Source organism: Cnephaeus nilssonii, assembly GCF_951640355.1.
Source record: "Cnephaeus nilssonii genome assembly, chromosome: 9".
NCBI lineage: Eukaryota > Metazoa > Chordata > Mammalia > Chiroptera > Vespertilionidae > Cnephaeus > Cnephaeus nilssonii.
In genome coordinates, this window is record NC_137080.1 from 91,144,952 (window position 1) to 91,169,262 (window position 24,311).

The 24,311-nt window shown below is 55.0% G+C and overlaps 1 protein-coding gene across 5 annotated transcripts in view; it reads right to left on the reverse strand.

The window, feature by feature from the left end:
- PNPLA1 (patatin like domain 1, omega-hydroxyceramide transacylase) overlaps nucleotides 1–22,830 on the reverse strand; it is a 37,306-nt gene extending 14,476 nt beyond the window's left edge. For 4 of the 5 annotated variants that reach the window (XM_079781381.1, XM_079781379.1, XM_079781382.1 and 1 more), the window contains exons 1-5: nucleotides 22,342–22,830; nucleotides 4,766–4,998; nucleotides 3,651–3,716; nucleotides 2,305–2,514; nucleotides 1,145–1,205 (exon numbers count right to left, since the gene is read on the reverse strand). In XM_079781381.1, the coding sequence (XP_079637507.1) occupies nucleotides 1,145–1,205; nucleotides 2,305–2,514; nucleotides 3,651–3,716; nucleotides 4,766–4,998; nucleotides 22,342–22,546 (775 nt within the window). In that variant the 5' untranslated portion in view covers nucleotides 22,547–22,830. Of the gene's footprint in view, nucleotides 1–1,144; nucleotides 1,206–2,304; nucleotides 2,515–3,650; nucleotides 3,717–4,765; nucleotides 4,999–5,126; nucleotides 5,243–22,341 lie in introns of those variants that run through there. The other variant, XM_079781383.1, reaches the window with a different exon arrangement.
- Nucleotides 22,831–24,311: the final 1,481 nt, after the last annotated feature.

Consider the following 24,311-nt stretch of genomic DNA (forward strand, 5'->3'; position numbering starts at 1 on the left):
GGCCCGAAGTCTCATTCCAACTTTGAGAGACAAAAGAGCTAGGAAAAGTATAAATAGAAAAGGTTTCCTCCATGTGGGGGGGCCCAGAATTTGAAAGGCACATTTTCCTCTGGCCCTACCCTTAATAAAATGTAACTCCCTTTCTCTAAGCATGGCTTGGGTTTTTTTTGGTCTTCTGTAACAAGCTCACCCGGCTGGAGGGATGGAATCCTGGCCCAGGCTGTTTGCCTCGGAGCCCCCATCTCTCCCACCCCACCCCCACCCTTGTTGGGAGAAAGGACCCAGGAGAAGGTAGAGTCAGACAATGGGAGCTTGGGAAAGCAGGAAGCACTTGTGAAGGGGGAAAAGTGAATATATCCTGGGGGAAAAAACCTCATTCCACACCTTAATCTCACTCTCAAAGTATTTCTTAAATCTGCCCACACAGTAAGTACATCACGGCATTGCTGATAATAGTGAACATTTGGAAACTCCAAGGGATGGTCAAACAGTGTTCTGTGCAACTAACTGCCCAGAGGACAATCACGCACACCTGGGGCACTGTGGGAAAAACTTGTGGTAGAACATGGGGAAACGCCCTATGAGCCAGGAATCCCTTCTCTTGGAAATTAACTCTAAATATGGAAAACAGAGATGTTTGTCATGACCTTCCTCATGGTAAAGTGTGTTATACATGTCAGCAGAGTCTTCCTTCTACCAAATCACAGAGGACACAGGGGTGCGGGGCCACAACTTCCAAACCAGCACAGGCCAGGGCTCCTCTCTCCCGTGTGCTGAGCCGCATGTCCTTCGGAGTCTTAGATAAACATAAACCTGTTGCATGTAGTTTCTACCTTAACAATACAGCTCTTTTGGAAAGAGAATGAAATGACACGAAAATGGAAGATACGAGCTATGTATTTCCTAAATATAGTTTTTACATCCAGAACTGTCCCATCAGTTAACCTAAAGGCTGCTTTTGCACGGAGACCCTCATTTCTGGCCGCAGTGGCCTGTCCTGGACAATGCAGGCTGTCAGTCCTGCACCCACCTCTGGCTCTCAGGTCACAAACGTGGGGGGAATGCTCCCCTACTCAGCTCTCCTACGTCCTGTCTTTTCCCACCCTCCGGGCCTCCCTTCCTCGGGGCTCCACGTGGTACTTACTCAGCCGCCTCAAGTACAGAACGGCATCTTCGTACCCTCGGTAGTAGTAATTGTGCAGGACCTGCAAGGTGGGCACACCAGGAGGAGACTCAGGCTGCAGTACAGCGGCAGCGCGGTCCCCTCCCCAGAGCAGCTGCTGTCACCTATCTGATGGCTCTTCAAAATGTGCCTGTCCGGTTCCCATCCCTCACTCTCTGCCGAGGACTGGGAGCAGTTCCTGTGTCCATGGTGACACTACATCAGTGTGCTAAACCTTGCACAGCTGCCCACCAGCTTCCCCTGGCGGGAGACGCCGAAATGTTTATAGCAGAAGCAGGGAAAGTGCATTTGGACCATATGAGAAGCAAAGTTTGGAGACTGGGTTCAGATCCCAGTGCTGCCACTGGCTGTGTGGCTCTGTGGATGTAACTTCTCACAGCCTCAGTTTCTTCATCTGTAAAATGGGGTAATAATAGCATCTATCACGGAGGATGCTGAAGGATCACATGTGATATTGCCCACAAAGCCTTTTCTGTAAAGGGCCAGGTAGTAAATATTTGGGGCTTTGCAGGCCTTACATAGTCCGCCATTTCTTATTCTTGTTCTTGTTCTTCTTGTTCTTGTTTTTGTTGTTGTTGCTGTTGCTGTTGTTGTTCTTCCTCTTCTTTTTTTTTTACAGTCATTTATTTTATTTTATTTTATTTTATGTTTTCTTTTTACTGAATATATTGGGGTGACACTGGTTAACAAAATTATATAGGTTTCCAGTGCACAACTCTACACACATCATCTGTACACTGTATTGTGTGTTCACCGCCCATTTTACAGCCTTTATCGGTGGAAAGCCCACACTTAGCTCACAGGCTGTACAAAAACCAGGGGGGGAGGGGACTAGCCCCTGGGCCACAGTTTGCTGACCTGACATCGCACATCAGAGTGGATGTCATCCCATCAGCGATTCTGACATCACCTTATTTACAGGGGAGGACATTAAGGCTGGCAGCCCTTAGGGGATTAGTTCAAGGCCACACAGCTCATTAGCGAAAAGGCCAGGACGCAGGTCTAGGAGGAAGTTTAAGGGAACATTCGAGGGGAGGGAACATGGAAACTGAGTGGGCCCCACTGGCTTCCCCGTTGCACCCCCCACCCCACCCCCGCCCCTCCAGGCCCCTCTCTCTCACCATCTGGTCTGGGGGGAACAGGGCGTGGGTCATCCTGGCGATGTTCTCCAGGGAGAACTGGAAGGAGCAGTTGAACATGCGGAAGTCGTGGAAGATGGCGGGGCAGTCCCGGGGGCAGATGTCCTGCTGGCCGCTGAAGGTGGAGATAGTGATGGAGTCCGTCCAGAAGGAGCAGGGCTGCATGCCGGTGAAGCCGCCGTCGATATACCGCTGTGGGGGCAGAGTGAGAAATGCGCGCCTGGCCAGAGGTCCCCTCCCCACGCGGGAGGACACAAGGACAAGCCCTGCACTGAGGCCCGGGGGCTGAGTGAAGGTCACTCGGGGAGCCGGGTGGCCTCTGGACTCCTGCCCAGGGCTCTGTCCCTACGGGCTCCCCCAGCCATCTTCCTGGGGCTGCGGAGGGGCTCCCAGGCCTCTGTGGGGAGGGGCAGCCACACCCTGGATGAAGCAGGAGCAAGGGCCCCGGTCACAGCCACCCCTCCCAGGCTGCCCCCCCGGAGCCCCTCACCTGCTGAGGCCAGACGGGAACGGAGTGTCCGTGCCTTCTAAGGAGGAGCACGCGTGGCGGGCCGAGCAGGTGTGACACAGCCCCTCCCAGACACCGTGGTCCAAGCTGCCCCTCTGCGAGGCCAGGCACCTGGACCGGCCACGCGTCCACCTTCCAGGCCCTTCCCCTCTGGGGTTTTGGTTCCTCAGCTGAGAACAAAGGCGCCGACCCTCTGGGCTCACTGAGAACTACACCGACATGCAAGCTGGGCTCCAGCTAGAGCTGAACCTGGTCCGGACCTCATTTTCTCCATAGATGAGGAGGGGCTGGGCCAGGCCCTCTGACTCGGAGTGTGGTCTGGGGACCGGCAGCGCCAGCTCAGCAGAAGCCCGTTCCAGGCGCAGTCTCGGGCCCTGCCCCAGACCTACTGGGGCAGGATTTGCATTATTTTACAAGACCCCTGAGCGGCTCATGGGCACATGGAAGTTTGCAAGGCACCAGCCTAGATGACCTCAAAGGTCCCATCACTGAAGGTTCCAGGTCCCCACGGTGCAGGGCCTGGTCCTAGGCTCCTGTCCAGCCCAGGAAGGTCTGTACAGTGGGAGGCGTCTTGCTTTGCTGGGCTCAGGGGTGGGTCGGTGCGTCCACAGAGAAGCCCAGCCTCGTTGGGAAAGTTCCTCTAAGGCCCCGGAAGTCCATCTACTAGTATGTGGGCATTATGAGTGGGGAAACACAAGAACCTTTCCAACTCCTGGTCTTCCCGCTGAACTCTGAGACCCCCCTCCTGTCCCAGCTGTGGTCTCAGGGCCCAAGGCACTCCTGGGCCCTGGTTCAGCCCCGCCCACGCCGCAGCACTCACCACGCCGCGGTAGGTCGGGGGGATGAGGCCGCAGTACACGGGGACAAAGCAGCTGCAGTACAGGGCCTGCGGGGGGAGAACAGGGCTGAGACGCCTGAGGCCCTGGGGGTGGGGGCACCTGCAAGCAAACCCCGGGGCACGGCCAGCCTCGCCTTCCTTAAAGCCAAGGTGGAGGCCCTGCTTTCCTCCCAAGTTCAGCCCCATCCTGGCCCTGACTAGTGGGGTCCTTGGTCCCAGCTTTAAAGGGAGAGGGTGACCTCCATGATCTCCAGGGTCCCTTCTGGCACCAAAGTTCCACAAACCCAATGGGATTCAACAGCCATCATTGTGCATCCGGCTTGGGCCAGGTCCTGGCATCAAAGGAGGGTGAGATGCCCACCCTTGGGAATGCTGCAAGAGCGGGAGTAAGCAAGCAGGTGACAGTACAGGGTGACAGGTGCTGTGACGGAGGTGAGCATGGGCATGGTGGCCCCAAGGAGGAGCACCCAGCTCAGGGGGGTTGGGGCGGGCAGATGAAGGAGAGTTCCAGCAGGAGTGACGGGAGTCTTCTCAGGCAGGTGAAGGGGAGTGAGAAGGACACAGCAGGTGCAAAGGTGGTTGGCACGGGTAGACGAGGAAGGTGGTAGAAGGCTGGAGAGGAAAGTCTTGAAGAGCTGGTGCCAACAAACCCAGGGATTGAGGTGGCAGAGGAGGTATCCACGGGCATTGCCTATTCACCCTCCACCCCAGGATCATGGCCAGGCCAGTGTGGGGATGTGAGGATGGGTGGCAAGGGCCTTGTCTTCAGAGGTGGGGACAGAGTCATGCAGCGTAACCCCTTTGTCATGAAAGAAAATTGGGTATATACCCCCAGCCCTCCCCAGCAAGAGCAACTCCGCTAGGAGCTGTTAATGAGGCTAGAACAGTGCCGCTTTGCGTGTGGTTTGCTCCGGTTGGCACAGGTAGACGAGGAAGGTGGTAGAAGGCTGGAGAAGCAGGACCAGCCTGCCCTCCAGCCCTCCAACCTGCCCTTCCCCACCGCACTCCACAGCCCCGCCCCCACTCCACAGCCCCGCCCTACGCCAGGCCCCGCCCTACGCCAGGCCCCGCCCCCACTCCGGGCCCCGCCCTCTTGCCTCGATGAGCTCCTCCTTGGACGTGTACTCCGAAACCACGACACTCTCTCCGTCGGTGAAGCGGGTGAGGCTCACGTGCAGCTTGCCGGTGGCGGCCTTGTAGGAGTCCTCCGGCAGGGCCTGGTACAGAAACCGCCGCATCATCTGCACCATCCCGCAGGAGGGCGCCAGCGGCCCCAGGAAGGACTTCTTTGTCTCGGCCACGCCCACGTTGAGGACGCGCAGGTACTCATCTGTGGGGGAAGCCGAGAGGAGCGGGAGGTCAGCGGCCATGACCGAGAGAGGTCAACGGCGACTTCCCATCTCATCCTGCAGCCAACAAATGGAAGACCTAGACTGCTGAGGCAGGGACGGGACCCACCTGCCGTTCTGCTCTGGACCAGAGCAGACGCCGTAGAACTGAGTCGCTGGCCCCCGAGATCCCAGGGCAGAGCGAGACAAAGGACCACTTTCCTACCCCAAGGAGCTTCCCCGGCTCCCGTCACACACCTGCTGTCCCCACCAGACAACATTCTTTGGAGTCTGAGAGACCTTTTGTCCTATCTGAGATTCCCATCAAAACACTCACACACACACACACACACACACACACACACACACACACACTGACACAGCTGAAAGCCTTCACCAGTGACACCTGGGGCACTGGCTTAGTGCCAGCTGCATCTGTGTGCAGGGAGGGCGTGCTGGCCTCGGGGCAGATGAATTTCAGGGAGGGGTGAACTTTGTCCTGAAACTATTGCATCATCTTCCCTGTCTGGCCCCTGACAGGCCCCACAGGGAGAAGGTCCTGAACCCTGGAGAAGGCTGTGCCAGGCTGTCCCGCAGGCGCCCAGGAGGGGAACACCTTGTCCTCCTTTTGAGAGGAGCACAGCCAGGGAGGGCGGACGTGTTGTTCAGGGGGTGGCAGAGGGAGGTGTAAGTTGCCTCCCGGGCCCTGAGAATCCCACCAGGGAAGTTGGGGTTCTAGACTTGCTAATTCGTGAGGTGATGCTGGAGTCGCACAGCAATGCTCCGAGGCAGGTACCTCTCTCCTCACCCCACTGGTCAGGAAACTGAGGCCCAGAGAGGCAATATAACTTGCCCCAGGTCAACTATGTGCTACGTGGACAAAGTGGGGTTTTAACCTCGAGTGACCCCGGAACCCATACTCCTTCCACCTAACTAAGCCGCAGGCTTCCGGGGTCCGGCCTGAACCTGCTTCCTGCCCGTTGCTGCTACTGTATGGGAGCTCCCTGGGCACATCAGGAGTGGAAATGGCTCTGGAAAGGACCGCTAAGGTTTTAAACAGACATTTCATTGTAAACCCTCCCACACAGGAGAGCCGCCTCACCATCAGCATCAGCAGCGATGGCTACTTGGGAAGTTGTGTGGTCATGAGCTCTCTGCCACTGCAGGTGATCAAGCAGAGGCAGGAAAAGCTCCCCAGTCAGAGAGCTTATCAAAGGGACTCCTGGGCGGACCGTTAGGGCTAAGATCCCTTCTAATGCTGCGATTCCGGGATTCTCACCAGAGCCCGGCCACGTCTCCGGGAAGTGATGGCGGGGAGCCTTGATCTCCGTTTATAAACAGAGCAGCTGAGGCACAGAGACCTTAAGTGGTTTGCAGCCATCTGGGGACAAACCAAAGCTGGTGACGCTCTACTCCTCCTGTGTTTCACAGGTCACAGGTCATTCCCACTGATCCTGGAGGTGGAGAGGTTAAGGAGCGTCCGCATCCTTCTCCGCTCTAGAAACTGAATCAGGGGAACCCTAAGTGTCCCTCCCGAGGTGAGAGAGCCAGGCGCTGTTTGCTCTGACTCCCGCCCACCGTCTTTCCCTGGGTGTTGGACTGATCCCAGAGGCTGGGGAGCCTGGGTTGCCATGGCGACAGCCTTTTCTCACCAACATGTAGAATCCCAGCTGCATATGTGCAGTAGGGACTGACCTGAGCAGCAGAGCATCTCAGCTGTCACCCTGTAGAGGGCGCAGTTAGCGTTACGGTGTGTGTGCCAACTGATACCAACAGCGTTTTCCCTGCAGGGAGGGTGGCAGCCAACCCACCAGCAGGTTATGGAACAGCTGGGCATTCGGATACCAAGGTTTGGGGTCACTGAGCTCTCACCTACAAGACCAGTGGGAGGGGGAGTCGGACGTGGGTGGGGACATGCTGCTTTTAGAAATGTTTTGCAATCCTCACTTGAGGATATGTTTTTATTGGTTTTAGAGAGAGGGGAAGGGAGAGAGAGGGGGAGAAACATTGAATGGGGATCAAACCCGCAACCTGGGTATGTGCCCTGACCAGGAACCGGATCTGCAGCCTTTCAGGGTACAGGACCATGCTCCAACCAGCTGGACCACCGGCCAGGCTGCTTTTGGAATTCTCAGTGAGCAACCTGAAGCGGTCACAGAGGAGTTGGTGGCTTCCCACAATGCCTGGCAGCCAGGAGCACCCACAGCAGTTTGCCCAAACGCCCCTGGACTCCCAGCAAGAGGAACTCACGGGACCGATGGAAAGACGTTTGTCCTTATTGCACAAGAAGCGCATGTCATTGTGGGAAATTGTTTTAAGTGCAGATAAGCAAAAGGAAAAAAGTAAAATGACTCGGAATCCCTCCGCCCAGAGATTAACATTTGGTTTATGTCTTCCTACACTATATATTTTATATGTAGTCTTACTGACAAAATACTTTCATGGAGTCAATCTATTTACATTATTTTGTAACTTGTTTTTTCACCTAATAAATCATGTCTTTCCCATCAGTAAGTACCCACTTATAACCTCATTTACAGGCAGCATGGGAAGCACTGTAAGGCTATGAGATTATTGACTGAGCAGGTCCCCTGAAGGAGTTGGCTATTTAGCTTCCTTGCTTTTATAAGCCATGCTGCAATTAATAATCTCCTGCTAAATTCTTGGCCTGTTTCCTTCCTTATTTTCCTTAGGATGGGGAGAGGTGGGGTGCTAACTCAAAGGCATGTGCACATTTAGCCTCATAATGCTTATTTTGACCATGGCTTTGATGTATTACCCATTTACAGTCAACTCAGCTGTTCAGAGGGGGTGGTGGGTGACAGGGACTGAGCAGTGGCCAAGATAATAGAAATAGCATCGGCATCTCCAATATACTTACATCTGAAAACAGTGCCCCCTGGAAACTAGCAACGCTCTAGCCAGGATCACCTACCCAGGGAGGGAGGGGACAGGAGATTGTCTGATTTCTCCCCTCAGGTGCCAGTTTAATATTCTTCCCTGCTGCTCGGGGGACTCATACCACAGGATGCCTTTATCTCTGCTTCTCCTTGCTCCTCTTCAGGTCCGTCTGTGTGTCTCTGTCTTCAGAGACTCTCCCCCGCTCTCCCTCTCGCTCCCCCCCCCCCCCCCCCGCTTATATCTCTCCCTAGCTGAGGCAAAAGCAACTAATCTGCCGAAACCGGTTTGGCTCAGTGGATAGAGCGTCGGCCTGCGGACTGAAAGGTCCTAGGTTCGATTCCGGTCAAGGGCAAGTACCTTGGTTGCGGGCACATCCCCGATAGGGGGTGTGCAGGAGGCAGCTGGTCGATGTTTCTCTCTCATCGATATTTCTAGCTCTCTATCCCTCTCCCTTCCTCTCTGTAAGAAATCAATAAAATATATTTAAAAAAAAAAAAGCAACTAATCTTCTGGTTAACAAGTCTCCGTTGGTAGCAAGTCACATGCTAAGCATAGCAATTGCTGGGTGCTGTGAGGAGGGATAAATTTAGCTTGCTTCTCTATGCATCTCTGTCCTTTCCAGCACCTTCTCCCAGTTAAAGGGCTCCTTCCAAGCTGCTGGGCTCTGAGACACCGTGTCCCACACCGACCACAGCCAGGCGGGACTTAAAGCAGCACAGCAGGAAACTCAAGGCTGGCTGCTCTCACCCCCGGCCCACACTCGCCACGTCCTTTCACAACTTCGTATCAGCTAAGGGTGGTGACTGCGTCTCCCGAGCCAGGAAGGAGGTTCTCTGTGGCCGGTGGTGGCGCTCTGCCCATAGAAGCCCTGAGAAGCCTTTGTTATGAGCTGGGAGCTCCTCGGGCAGGGATGGGCCATGCTCACCGCGCCCACCAGGCCTCCCACCACACAGGGGCCGTGATTGCTCCGGGTGTGAACAGAGGAAAATAAGAACCCACAGGGAGGAAAAGCAAATGACGGGGATGCTCACAAGGAAGGGCTTCTTGACCTAATGACCCCATAAAAGCTTGAAAGCCAGATCGTCCCAGACAGAGGCTAGATAACAGAGTTGGCTTTGGCCAGTGTGGCTCATCCCGCAGGTTTTATGGATCCACGGTCCTAAAAGCTTCAGCAGGAAAATAGATAACCCAGATCCTGGGACTGGGAGGTTTTGAGGCCATTTGGAAGCTGCTCCAAATCTCAGTCACTCTTTTCTAAGACCAGATCCATTTATTGGAAAGAGCTCAGACTTTGAAGCCAGACAAATTTGGTTCAAACCCCAGCTTTGCCCCATACGATCTGGGCAGCCACGTAACTTCTTCCAGCCTCAATTTGCCACCTATAAAACGGGGTAATAACACTTAGGTTAGGGGTTGCTATGAGGCAGGCATTTTTAAAGTCCCCGCACACAGACGCGCTGGGTATCAGTAGGCCAGCAGCTCCCAGGTGGCCACGGAAAAGCCTTCGGCACGTTTCTGCCTTTCAGCTTTCTCATCTGAATGGGGCAGTGATTCCTGCCCCACGCCTTACCCACGTGTGCACAGGCTCCGGGTGGTGAGGAGGGCAGGTAAAAGCACTGTGCAGAGGCGGGGTGCACCGGCTTCAGGGCTTGGGGAGGGATGGTGAGAAGTAGGAGAGGCACGGTTGGCTACAGCACTCCTCCCTGTCAACTTGGGGGGCCTACAGATCTAGTTGGTAAAGGGGGGAGGTGGAACAACCATTGACGGGAAGGATGTGAATGATCAGATATGCATTTATCTTATTTATCTGCTACGTGCCTACAGTTTCTTCTCTTCGTGAGAGCAAGGATGGTGTGTCTTGTTCACCCCTTTGTCCCTAGCACCTGATAAAGTGCCGGGACATGATAGCACGTAATAAGCACAAATACATACGTGAACAGTGAATAAGTGAATGCACCCCTGCCATGGAAGGAGGACCCTGAGGTCCAGACAGAGAAGCAGCTATTCAAGGTGACTCAGGCTTCCCTGCCCATCCTCCACAAGGCCTCTCGCTGAGCGGAAAATCCTAGAAGGATAGGCACCTGTCAGCTGACGATTTAAATAGCTGGGGATCCCGTTCAGGGGGTGCCCGAATTAGGTCTCTGCGGAGGAGGATGGGACTGTGCGGGGTAGCCTAGCAACAACCTCCGGCTCAGCCAGTCACTGTGAGGCGCCTCCCGCCGTGAGCAGCAGGGACCGCGATGGGGGCCGGGAGCTGGGAGCAGCACCGGGGAGGCGCCTGCCGCAGAGCCGGGTGCCCAGGGAAGCCCTGCGGGTCGGCCTAGAAGCCTGCTGCTCCCGCCTGGTCCCTGCTGTACCTGCATGACCCTGTAGGTGAAGCCTGGTCCCTGGTGTAACCTGGATGATAGGCTGCATGACCCTGTGGGTGAATCTTGACCCCCATCTCCACTGTAATAACAATTATTGTCTTAACAGCAGTCCTTCGCTCAAGCAGGTTTCACACTTATCGTCTCAGTTTATCCTCACAGTGATAGCGCGCCCGAGGGCAGTGCCCGTTATGCGCAGTTTTATTTCTGTGCCGCCCCTGCAGGGGCATTGACGGAAAGCAATGGCTTCAGGCTGCAGTGTGCCCCTGGACGGCCCACCGAGACCATCTCTACAGATGGGGAAACTGAGACTCAGCCAGTAACTTGCTCAAGGTCACACAGCTGGACACAGCAGAGCCAGGCTCGAGTCCTGAGGGTCCCAGAGCCAAGGTTCTTTTTTAAAATTTTTTTTTATTTTTATTGATTTTTTAGAGAGAGGAAGGGAGAGGGATAGAGAGCTAGAAACATCGATGAGAGAGAAACATCGACCAGCTGCCTCCTGCACACCCCCTACCGGGGATGTGCCCGCAACCAATGTACATGCCCTCGACCGGAATCGAACCCGGGACCCTTCAGTCTGCAGGCCGACGCTCTATCCACTGAGCCAAACCGGTTTCGGCAGAGCCAAGGTTCTTTACACCACAGTTCACTGCTCCTCCAGGGACAGCACCCTGTCCTCCCTCAGAGCTCGGCCCCACTGCCAGGCCAGGGGCTGGTCTGTCTAGTTTAGGCCACCTCCTAAGGGCTCAGATGTCCCTGGAAGACAGGAAGTCTCCCCTTAGAGCAACAGAACCCAAGTCGCATCTTCACACACATGCTCCTCTGCCCCGGACCCAAAGCCCCTTCTCAAGCCAGGTCAGTCCCTTCTCTCACAGTAAACACACCATTCACAATCCCGCTTTCTGCCCTTACTCATGCTTTGTTGTTGTTAATCCTCACCTGAGGATATTTTTTTCCAGTGAGAGAGAGTGGAAGGAAGGGGCGTGGGGAGAGAGAGAAACATCAATGTGAGAGAGACACATAGATTGGTTGCCTCCTGCACACACCCCGACCGGGTCCGGGGAGCGAACCCACAACCCAGGTATGTGCTCTTGATGGGAATTGAACCTGAGACCCTTGGGTGCAGAGGCCGTCGCTCTAACCACTTAGCAACACTGTCCAGGGCTCACTTTTTTTTTAAACCATCTGTGCAGGTCTCACCGTAAAGCACAGTTTAAGATCTGGGCCTCCTCCTGAAAGCCTTCCCCGATCACCCCGCTGTTAGCTTCTTCTGACCCCTACAGTGTGCACCGGTCACCTCAGGCTCTGGCCAGCTGCAGTCCTTGAGGACGGAGCACCTGTAACAAGAACACCCTTCTCCCCTATTATTGCCTAGCTCAGTGTCCAACTGAGTAGGTATTCTTAGTAGGTATTCAAGAATGAGTAAATGAGCCCTCGCTGGTTTGGCTCAGTGGATAGAGCGTCAGACTGTGGACTGAAGGGTCCCAGGTGCGATTCCGGTCACATGCCCAGGTTGCGGGCTTGATCCCCGGTGGGGGGTGTGCAGGAGGCAGCTGATCAATGGTTCTCTCATCACTGATGCTTCTGTCTCTCTCTCCCTCTCCCTTCCTCTCTGAAATCAACCAAAATATATATTTTCTAAAAAGAATGAATAAATGAACTGTAGGGACTATTTCTTTTTTATTCCCACAGGGATGGGCACAGACCCTGAGCTGGGTCTCTGTCACGTCGATGTTTCTCTCTCTTTCTCTCTCTCCCCTTCCCCCTTCTCCCTCCCTTCCACTCTCTCTAAAAAATCATTGGGAAAATATCCTCACTCCTCAGGTGATGATTAAAAAGAATAATAATTAAAAATATAAAAGACCAAGAAAATTAAAAAAGAAAACAAAAACCAAATCCTTGTGCCAATTAAAGCCCACAATTATGTATTAAAAATATTAATCAAACCAGTCAGAGTCCAGTGATTTTTGTTTTAATAAGCTTGGTAAGTTCCATAGGGCATTCTTTAATTAAATGAAAAATGCTGCTTTACCTAACCTATGCTTTTCTATTTCAAGGTGATTTTCTTTTCATTTATTCATCCACTCATTCAACATTCGTTCATCAGACTTATTGTGTGACTAGGATTTGCCAGGCACTGTGCCAGAAACACCCATGACTCCTCTTGTCCCTCACCGTAATGACCAAGGGATGTGGGCCCACCCCAAGCTACAGGCGGGAAAAACGAGGGTGCGGCAGGTCTCTGGCTGGTGGAGGACCCGCGGTGACAAGGGGCAGAGCCGTTTCCTTCCTGAGAGCGCGGGCACATCGCTCCGCAGGGATGGCACCCCTGCGCATCTCCTTCCCGGGAGCTGCGTCCTCACCAGCCCTGGCTGGCTTATTCCTCGGCTGAGTGACAAAGGCAGGCACAGGGGTGACCGAGGGAAAGAATTCCGAGCCAAGGTTCTCGCAGAGGTCGCCTTGTCCTCCCAGCACTGGCTCCTGAGTCCCAGCGGGCCCACTGCCCGGACACACCTGACCGCCTGCCAATGACAGTAACTCCAGCTGCCGTGGCTCCAGGGCCCAGCAAGCCTTCGGTCCCTGGATGGCAGCAGCTGCCCGAGGCAGCGCCCGACCAGGTGTGCGAGGCCAACAAAACACCTGTGGCTCCTCCGTCCCCAGAGGAGGAGTCGTGCTGTGTCCTGTGGCGCCCACAATAGAGGGTGGGGCCCCTGCTCCTGGCCCTGCCGCGTGCTTGGCAAGGCCCTTTAGAGGCCCAGTTCCCGCCCACGAGGACAAGGCAGGCACGCTCGTGCCCAGGGCTGCCGCCCCTGCTGGTCTCAGCCTGTCCCCTCCTCCCCCTCAGGGAGGCCTCCCGCCAGCCCACCGGAAGGTCACCCTTAGCCGCCCACCCCGCCTTCTCCTGCTCTGTTCCCCCTTTGCGCATGCATGCTGACACTGTTCTATATGTTTGGTTATTTGTGGCTTGATTTCCCCAGGAGAATGAGGGCTGACCCTGGTCTTGGCCACTGCGGGCTCCCAGGACCTAGAGTGAACTGACGGGGGAGGGGACGCGGGGGTGGGGTGTTATCTGATCTCTGTAAGTCAGCCAGAACCTGGTCCTCGACTTCTTTGTCTGCACACTGAGGGGATTAGGCTCAAACAGTGGCTTTCAAATTCAAATAAAAAATCCCAGCAACACTTTTTTTTAAAATGAAATTTTAGACAGTAACTCATGTGAAAGATGGACAGCAGCCCGATAGACTTGCTGGCCCCAGGGCTTCGGCGTACGTCCTCTCCCCGCTCCCCTGCTCCTGCTCCCCCTGCCCCACGGAACCCTGGGGCTCCTTGGAACACAGTTCGGAAACCACTGGCCTGAGTTCCACCTCCAGCTACTCACTTCCTCTCCCAAAGACGAAACACAATTATTTGTAAAACGAAGGCGTTGGACTCACTGACCTTCCTTCTGTGACGTTCCAGTATCATAGTCAGACCCATAACTGCAGAGAACTATCTGAGAGCCAGGTAAACCCCAAAACAGACATGGCAAAGACATTCCGTGGCATACCTGCCCGCAGCCAGCAACTGTCAGGCGTTTGTGGAGCGCTCTTATTTGAAGAGCAATCTGTGGCAGCCATGGGACCATAAGATCTCCGATGGCTCAACCAATCCAGCTGATGAGACGAGAAGCGGTCTGAAACCATCAGGCAGCAGAGCATCTGGGGCTAGGACAGGCGGCCAGGTGCCAGAGGCCCGGGAGACAGCGAGGGAGGGGGCAGAACGGATGGCTCAGAGCCCAGCCCTCCCCAGCCAGCAGACTGGACTTGACCTTAGGGATATGAGGTCATGCATTCGGTCCCAGGCAGAGGGAGAATCTGTCCATCATCATCACGTCACCAGTTACAGTTATTGTGGCAGAGTCTGCTAGTTGTCCCCAATATCCATCCTTTCCTTCTTCCTTAGGGATCGAACCTCCCCTTTGTAGCTCAACACATGCCTCCCAACATAAAGTCTACATCCATGTCCCAGCCTCCCCTGCAGTCAGGTGTGGCCACGTGACTAAGTTCTGATCCATGGGACGTAAGGTGACAGGTGTGTGTCACTCCAAGGCTGCCCTCAGATGAGAGAGGCGTGCCCGTCCCTCCCCTTCCGACTGGAATGCAGACATGGCAGGGAGTCCCTTGAGCAACAGGATGGGAGGGCCCAGCCCTAACTCTGCGGGGCCACCACACAGCCTTGGGGGGGGGGGGGCGTGCACAGCCACATGCGCCATCAGGGCTCCTCTGTCTTGGTGAAGCCCCCGCTGCGCCCCCAGTGCAGCTATAGTATCAACCCCGCAGCTTGCAAAGCTCTTTCCCGGGGCCCCTGCGGTTCCCAGGGCCGGCCCGGGGAGGGGAGGCAGGCACCCTCCTCCCACACGGCACAGGGGCTGAGGCTCACGGTGGCTGGCCCAAGGTCACTCACCGCTGAGTGGATTCCCAGGACCAGCTTGGTCTGAACCCCACTGCCCCCCTTCCTAAGCCCACTCGGAAAGCCACGTGCGGAGAATCTGACTGGTGGACACTCCGCAGCCTTTGTTCCCAGGAGCCTGCCTCCTGGTCAGGGCTCTTTCCCACGGAGATTCTGGTCTCTGTGGCGAGGGGGGCGTCAAGGATTTAGCACCTGCTGGGAGTCAGGAGAGACTCTCAGGGGAGTGACGTCTGAGGTTGGCCTGGGAGAATGGGGGTGCATCACAGAGGGAGAGGAGAAAGGGGACAGTCTCCAGAGAGAGGGAACACAGGAGCAAAGACACATCTGCTCCAGGGAGAGCTCCCCGGCCCCCCCTAACCCTCAGCCCCGCCCTTGTACGATGTGATTTGGTGGTTTGGGTGTTTGTCAGAGGGGGTTGAGGTTGCCATTGTTGAGAAGGCAGGGTGAGAGGTATTGGAAAATAATGACTGTTAGAGGTCTACACAAAGTCGCCTGATGAGCTCAGCTGAAGGTCAGCTCAGTCCCTCCGTCCCCCCTCACCCAGCAGGTCCTGGCTGTTAGGTCGGCCAGCCTGCTCCCCGGCTCTCGGCTCTCAGACTCAGTCCTCATCCGCAGGGAGATGCCCACGCTGACCCTCCCGCTAAACAAGGCCAGGAGCCTGCCCGCACCTTCTGTGGGAGTTGAAATATTTCCAAATAAAAATCACAAGAGACAAAACCAAGCGGGTGGGGAGTGGACAGATGAAACCCGGTAGGTAAATGCTGTCATTGTTTGCTAGTTGATGGGTTCTCGGAGGTTCATTATGTTATTCTTTCCAACATGTTTATATGTTCCCATTAAAAAGCTATTACCAAGTTTTTAAATGCTCATAGCAGCATTATTCATAATAGCCCAGCCTCTCATCGGAAGAGTGGGGTCAATAGCATGTGATCTACCCACGCAATGGAACAGCACTCGGCAGCGAGGAGTGAGCCGCCACACGGGGTGAGCGAGGTCAGGACAAAGGACCTCGCGTGCGCGGCCCCCTTACAGGGACGGTGCGGAGGAGGCTGCTCCATAGACAGGAAGTGCAATCGCGCTGGCAGGTGCTTGGGGAATGAAGGGACTGAGAGGTGACGGCTAAGGGGCACGGGGCTCCTTTGGGGGGTAATAGAAATGTTCTATAATTGATGGTGATGTTGGAGGGACAACTTTGTGAATATATTAAAAACCACTGAGTTGTATGCGTCAGATGGTGAACTGTCTGATACGTGAAGGAGATCTCAAAAAGCTGGTCTAAAAAACTAAAAAGCAGAAGGTGGGGGGAGAAAAACACCAGGAGAGGCTGTGGGCCAGGGGTCGTCACCCCTTCTCTGAAAGGTGGGTTGGGTGTGGGGATCGGCCACGGGGAAGAGACAGACCAGCCCTAACCAAGGTCAGTCTTCCTCGTTTACGGCCCAGCCAGAGGCCGTCATAGAAACAAATCCAGCCTAACGCCCCGCGGTGAAGCCGCTCTCCGCCCTGGAGAGAGCCGTTCCCCGTGAGCAATCAGATCCGGGTTTTCATTAGTGCCATCCGCCATGGGCATCCGCTGCCTGCCCACACACCATGGCATCTGAGGTGGTTCTGCCTCTGAGTTTTCCCACGGGCATGGATCTCAACCAGGGCTGCCACCGAAATTCCCCGGCTCCACCCTGGAAATCCTGGCAAGGTGTTTGGGGAGAAGCCTGGGCGATGACCATTTTAAAGCTCCCCAGGTGATGTGAATGTGCAACTGAGATTAAGGACCTTTAATTTAATGAAGTTTTTTTTTTTTTCTAACAACTAGAAGAAAATATCAAAATCATGGCACAGCAGGGGTAGGGGAGCCATTTTTCTGCCAAGCCCATTTGGATATTTATAACATCATTCGTGGGCCATACACAATTGTCAACTTAAAAATTAGCTGCTGCATTTAATTAACTCACTCTAATGCCGTGGCAGGGCCAGTCCAAATGATTTCTCTGCCTTCTCCGGCCCGCTGGCCGAGCGTTTCCCACCCCTGGCACAGAATGAATAAGTATCCTATCACGAGGCTTTCCACATGGACCCCCGACACCCGTGGGCTGCACTCTTCACGCCCTCTGGAGGCCACGCCCCTGTGTGACCGTGTTTGTTGTCATGCCCGTTCTCATCAGAAGCCTAGGCTCCTGCCCAACCTGTCAGACGTCTACTCACCTTTCAAGTACCAGCTCAAATGCCACTTCCATGGGGCCTTCCATGATTGCAGGCACTTGCTCCCTCCCTCTGCACTTCTGTGTCTTTTCATTTGCTAGCATTCAGTGGGAGCCTTCTTGTATTGTGATTACCTGGCTGCCCTGGAGTTTGAGTAGAATGGAAGCTTCTTGAGGGCAAGGGCAGAGCTGCATTTTTTTAAAAAATATATTTTATTGACTTTTTTTTTTTTTTTTTTACAGAGAGGAAGGGAGAGGGACAGAGAGTTAGAGACATCGATCAACCGCCTCCTGCACACCCCCTACTGGGGATGTGCCCGCAACCAAGGTACATGCCCTTGACCGGAATCAAACCTGGGACCCTTCAGTCCGCAGGCTGACGCTCTATCCACTGAGCCAAACCGGTTAGGGCCAGAGCTGCATTTTGTACGCTATCTCTGTGTCCTCCGCAGGCCCTAGTATATGCTCAGCAAGCACTTGTTGAGTGAATGAACGAGTGATTGGATGAATATGAATGACTGCCTTGCCGTGCAGTTTTTATAGAGAGGAAAGTGCCTAGTAGCTTAAGTGGGGATGGGGTTTTAAGTCCACCAAATCCCCATTCTTTGATAAGAAAAATTTCATTTTTCAAAATTATGCAAATTTCCATCTCCACTTCTGCCAGATTGGAAATCCTGAGTCTCCACTGGTTGTCATGGAGGAGTGACTCGGTCAACAAACGTTTACTGCATCTAATAAAAGCCAGGCACTGTGTTGGTTTCAGCATTTTCACGCGGCCCCAAGTCGGCCCTATCGCAGAGCGAGGCACGCATCTCCAGATGAGCACACTGCTGCTTGGCTTCCACAGAACCAAACACAGTCTCAGGACAGGGAGCCCCGCTGGGAGTAAGAGGAGGGAGGCCCTGGGACCCACGCGCGGAAGAATACTGTTAAAAAGAGGCAAACCTCTGATTATATGCAGATGGTCTGATTGTTTACACATGAAATATGAGATAATCTACCAACAAACTCTTAGCACTATTAAGAAGTTCAACAAGGTTGCTCAAAACAAAATTAATATCCAAAAGAGTCAACATTCTTATATCAGCAATAATCAGATTAGAAAATGCCATAGAAAAAAGATCCCATCGCCCACAGCAACAAAAATTAACACATCTAATAAAAGACCTACACAGCCTTTATTAAAGGGCAAAAAAGGTCAGAAGAAATAGAGAGATAGATGTCATTTCAATCAAAATCCCAACAGAGCTTCTCAATGGGGGTGGCGGCGGGGAGATAGGAGGGTCAAGAATAACAGAGGCAGTATTTGAAGAAGAAACTGAAGAGGAGGGGGAGGAGAGGGATCGCGACATGTGAGGTGCCATATAAGGCTCCAGTGATTGAAACCGCGGGGTGGTGCAGAGGTAGACAAGTTAGCCAGAGGAAGAGGAAGAGACTCAGGGGCAGACTGGAGAATCCAGGAGCTGGAATAAGCCGGAGGCGGCATGTCAAACCGGTGCGCAAAGGGCTGCCTGTAAATGGGGTGGGACGATTGGTTAGCTTAGCACATGGCAAAATCATTAAAAATGTGGATTTCTGCCTCAAACTAGCCACAACATAAATTCCATCCTAAATATGAAAGAGCAAAACTTAAAAACCTTTGGGAGAAAATACAGGAGAAATCATTATAACGAAGTCAAGATACTAAAAAAACACAAGTTGTAAGAGGAAACGACTGATACATTTGACTCATTAAATTTTCTGAATGACAAGAGACCTTATAATCAAAGTAACAACAAACCGTGGAGTGGAATAAGACAGCCGCAATGCCTGTAACTGACAAATGGTTAATGTACAGACGATGGAAAGAACATCTCCAAATTAAAAAGAAAAAGCTCACTCCGTAGAAACAACAGGGAAAGGTCACGAGCAGGCAAGTTACACAAGAGCCAACACAAGTGATCAATGAACACAGAGCTGCTTGACATCACTAGTAATCAGGATATGCAGATTAGATAAAGTGAGACATCACTTACATTCATTAAATTGAATTAATACTTTGCAGTCTGACAGCACCCAGGCCTGATGACTTGTGGGGAAATTAGTGGTTAAATTGGGACAACCACTTGGGAGAGTAATTAAGCCAAGTCTGGCATCGTTAATGCGATGCATACCAGAGGGAAACATTCCATGCGGGCACGGCCCACACAAACACGGATGCTGGATGCAGTGCTGTTTATAACAACAAACACGGGGCCGTGTCTATCAGAATGGCCGAAGGGACCCTGGGACAGTCTTCATGGAATATATACTGAGAGAGGCCGAGAGCCTCAAAGACGGTCAGGAGACCAAGTCCCGGTTCTTGGTGTGCGTCTGACTGATGACAGAGGTTATACACGTCCCTTGTCCCTCTGAGTAGAGAATATCTCCCCCGGTCTGAGTGCAAATCCCACCTGCTTAGAGAGACTTCCCTGACCTCCTTAGTGACATAACCAGCATCTGCAGAGCGGTTTAAAGGGTGAGCGTGGAGACTGGCCAAACGGGTTCAGACCCCAGCTGTACCGAGTACTGTCTGTGTGACCGTAGGCAAGCGAGCCTCTCTGTGCCTCAGTTCCCGCCTCTGTAAATGGCGATAATAGTAGTTTCGACTCAGAGGGCTGTTGTGAGGGCTGAATGAGGTGATACCCCGAAGCCTTAGAACTGCCTGAAATAAGGAAGTGCTGGGCGGTAGGAAACGCTGTGGCGGGGAAGCAGAGTGAAGTGGGCTGGAGGGACGTGGCTCAGCGAGTAAACAGGCTGCTGAGTGGGAAGGCAAGCCCCCCTGCATCTCATCCCTCCCTGATCTGCCCTCCTAATCATGGCAGCACGCGGCCCAGCCCCCCTCCCGGCCCCCCAGACAGCTGCCTCTCTCCTGGCCTCGGCTCCTCTCCCCTGCTGTCCAGGCCCATCACAGCCTGGCCAAGTGCGTTTGGGGCAGTATTTATGGAGTTGATTGAACTGGATTAATTCTGTAAAGTCCTCGAATGCCAGAGGATGTGGACATCACGGATTCTCTCAGATGGTTATTTTAAGTTGAAACACGACATGAGGAGGTGGGTGCGGTGGACCAGGTGAGCGACACAGACACGGAAAGGGGGGAAATCTGAGGCAGGAGTCTGTGAGCCCAGGTCAGGGAGAGGGGCTCCCCCTGCCCCTCTCTGCAGGCCTGTCCCAGGGCCCATTGGGTGACTGAAGCATTAACTGCCTCATTCACAGGAGTCTGTGTGAAAAAAGATCTAGAGCAGCGGTTCCCGACAATTCTTTGGCCAGGCCCCACCTAAGCATCTCTAAAATGATCCCCACCCCCCGTGACATACAATCCTTATTATTCAAAAAGTGAGCTCCTATTCACGTGGAGGAAGCCTAAAAGGCCATCAACTTGGTCTAAACAAGCTTCCAAGGAACATGGCATCCATGAAAGAGAAAAATAAAAGAAGGAAAGGACAGGTGAAGTACTGAGGAAGAAATCACTAAGAAATTGTTAAGAAAATAATATGAAGTGATATGAAAATATAACAAATAAAGTTTCAAAACATATAATAGAGAACTGAAATGCATAAATATGTCACAATATATATTTATATATTGTATATGAGGCCCTAAGAACCATAAGAAATACAGAACATTCACTGTTAATAATTCATTCTCGAATTGCCCCCCTTAAAAATCAAATTGCCCCCTGTGGGGCGTGTGCCCCCCGTTGGGAACCACTGATCTAGAAGGATCCAGGCAGAGCCCTCAGCACTGGCTACAGGAGGGAGAGGGGATTGTGGTGAGTCGGGTGGGGGTGGGAGGTCGGGGAGGTTTTTTTTACTCTATAAACTTTTACTCTATATACTTTTAGTCTGTATACTTCGGCATTGCTTGATTCTGTGCAGTGAGAGAGGATTTGTTTATTACATTTGAATATTCAAAAGAAAAATTAACTTTGCCCATAGGAGGTACTCAGTGAAGGGCATCACTATTATACTTTAAAACAAAGACGAAGACCCCCTGCCCAGCACACAGGATGGGCCCGGGGCATCTCCTCCTCACACGCCGGCCCCTCAGCCAGGCTCACCGGCTCCACCTCCAGAGTGCATCCTGAATCCTGCCACCCAGGCGCTTCTCTCCGATCCCCCTCCCTCCACCTGCCATGCTTCCTTGTCTCCACCCTGGGGATTGGGTACTGGTAGAATCCCCACTTTACAGATGCAGAAACTGAGGCACAGAGCATGCAGTAATTTCCCTGGGTCCACATTGTGAAATGGCAGGGCTGGGTCCAACCCACGGACGTGTATGCCCTTAGCCGCCCCCACATCGCCCTCACAGCCTCTGTGCCTTGCCTCTCGGGGAGGGATCAGAGCTTGTCCTCTGTCTCAGGCCTCGGAGATCTGGTCCCTGCCAACCTCTCCGCCTCCCCCACCCCCCTCCTCACCCACCCTCCAGTCCCACCAGCTCCCTGACTGCTCCTCGCCTAGAACATTCTTTCCTGCCTGACCTTCGAATGGCTTCTTCTCTCTGTCTCTGCTTGAATGCCACCTCCTCCAAGAGGGCTTCCCTGATCACTCTTTCTGAAATAGTCCCCACTTTATTCTCCAACCTCTTCCTGCTGTCATTTTATTCGTGGATCTTGCACTTGCTGCGGTGACACCAGGTTGCTGTGTGGTTGTCTATTAGGTGTCTCCTTCCCTAGCATTTCTGTCCCGTGAGGACAGGGACTCTGTCCCTTGTGCCTGGAGCAGAGCTGGGCACAGAGCAGGAGCTCAGCACATGCATAGCTGCGCCCAGGCTGCCCGTGTGGATGGACTCTGGGCCTCCAGTGCCCGGTCGAGGCCTGCTGTCTGGGCTGCTGGGAACCTGTGTCCCCCACCCCCCACCCCCACACGGATGGGGCTTCTGCCCTGGGGATCAGCGATGCGGCCCACCCTTCTCTCTGGGCCTGGACTAGCCGCCGGAGGGTGAAATGAGAGCGGCCACACTCCTCCCAGTTCCTCCCACCCTGCCCTGCGCCCACCGCAGCCCCGAGGCTCCCGCTCCGGCACCGGGAAGCTGGTCGGGCCAGCCCATCCCCCCAGGCGGTACAGTTCACCTGTGCCAGGCAGGGCCCTTCACCACGTCTGACCGTGCCCTGCTGTAAGTCCCCAGACCAGGATGTTTGGGGGACCTCCTGCCTCCAACTGAGGGAGACGGGGCATCACCGGCGAGGCGGAGCGAGAGATGGGGCCAAGCTCCCGGCGGGTCAGACACTGGTACCCGGCAGACTCCAGCCTCAAACACCACAGCCACCCGCCACCCCGCTCGACCCACCCCCTCCTCCCCTGTCTCCGGGAAGCCCTGGCTTTGCTCCCCTAAGCATCCCTGAGCGACCCCGAGGCTCCACCTTGGGGGATCCCCCCCCCCCGCCCCCCAGGCTCAGGGAGCGGGACCAAGGCCTCACCCATCTCAATGCCGCAGATGACCAGGGCGGCGATCACCGCGCCCGCCGACGTCCCGGCGAAGCGATGGGCGGTCTCCAGCATCCGGGGGGCCAGGTCCCGCAGGGCGTCCACCGCCCCAGCCTGGTAGTAGGAGAGGAAGCCGCTGCCCGAGAAGGAGATGGAGTGGGGGGTGTCCGGGTCCCCCTTGAACACCTGTTCCTCCATCTCCTCAGCCTGGGCCCGGGTGGGGAGAGTCACCCCTCAGCTGGCCTGCCCGAGCGGGGCCGGCCCCCCCGTGGGAACCGGCTGCCAAGCTTCCCTGCCGGCCCGGCGCCTGGGACGGGGCGGCTCTCCGGGCAGCGGGCACCCGTGGCGACGCGCCCGGGCCCGCTGCGCTGCACCAGGACGGGGTGAAGGAGGCCCAGGTGTGCGCAGGTCCCCAGCCCCCTGGTTTCATGGCGCGGCTCGCTTCATCTCCGCAGAGTCCTCCCTCTGCCCGGCCGGCTGCACCTGGGAGCCTTCCAGCTGCCAGGCAGGGCGGGCACGGGGCGGGCACTCGCAGCCCAGTTGCAAAACTTCCGTGATGGTATCAGAGGGCCTCGCCCCCCGGGCTGAGGCCACGAGGAATTCAATGCTGCTCCCTCCCGGGACGCATCCCCTCCCACTGCAGGCCTGGCAGGCTGGCTCTGATTTTGGGGGACACACTCCCACCACCCCTGCCCCTACGTGACGCCCTCCCCGGCTCCTTTTCCAGACCCCCGTGGCATGTGGCGTGTGGTGTGTGGCGTGTGGCGTGTTGCTCACTTGTTTCACTGCTCCTCTCACAGCTGCCTGTGCTCATCACTTGTTGGCTCCCATGCAGGCCTGGCCGCGGGCAGAGCCCTGGAGGGAGACACCCAGCGCCCTCTCCATCCTCACCACCTTTCTCTCCGGCCCTTCACTGACCCACTGACCCTCTCACCAAACCCAAACCTTCATGCTGTCTCCAAGGCGTCCAGGAAAAAATTCCGCTGAAACCTAGAACATTCTAAGCGTGGGGGTTGGACCCGCCTCTTCCCACTTTGGGATGAGACGTTGGAGAGGCACCATTTAGCCCCAAGGACGAACAGCCTGGGGGACAGACATGGCCTCGGGACCAGGGCAGAGATGGCCTCGGGACCAGGGCAGAGATGGTTTGAAGCCCACGGAGTGGGGCACGGGGCCAGGGGAGTGCGGGGGGCGCCGTTCACACCCCTGGAGCTGTGGCCCACGGCTCTGGAGAGGGGAGTCTTCCTCACACCTGTAATTTTCACAGCACCCCCTCCCCCACTCTCCCACCCTCCCAACTCCCCATCCCCCGCCGGTCCCCCGACCCTCCAGAGGCAGGACCAGAATTAGAACTGAGACACCAACTACCCCGCCCCAAGTGGCCAGTCCAGCTCTCGCTCCGTGGGGGGGTGACACCCCAGGGTCCCGGGAGCTCCCGGCACCTCTGCGCCTCACTGCCCCAATGGATTCCCACAGCGAGGGCGGCGCCCAGGATTCAGGGAGCTAGGGGTTCTCTCACTCGGGAGGTAGCTCCAGGTATAGAATCGCCTCCTCTGGAAAGACTTTGGATTAAATGTGTGTGTAAGCAGAGCACGTGTGTGTGTGTGTGTGTGTGTGTGTGTGTGTGTGTACACGTAGAGATTTGAGGCTTGTGGCTGGGGGGAGGGGGAGCCCGTCAGCATCGGAGCATCGCCCGGCCTCCTTCCTGGGAAAGCAGGTCGGCCCGCTGAGCACGGCACACCCCGCTCCGCCGGGCCTGGGACAGGAGTGCCTGCAAGTGCCAGCCTGAACTCAGACACTTCCGGTTTCTTGGGAACAAAACCGGCAACTGTGGAGCAACCAGAGAGCCAGGCAAGGCGCCTGTGGTTGGGCACCGAGCTGTGTAGGCTGCGGTTCCCGCCAGAACGGCTGCGGGTGAGCAGCTGGAGCCCAGGGAAGCCCCGCGGCAGGGCTGCGGGGAAGA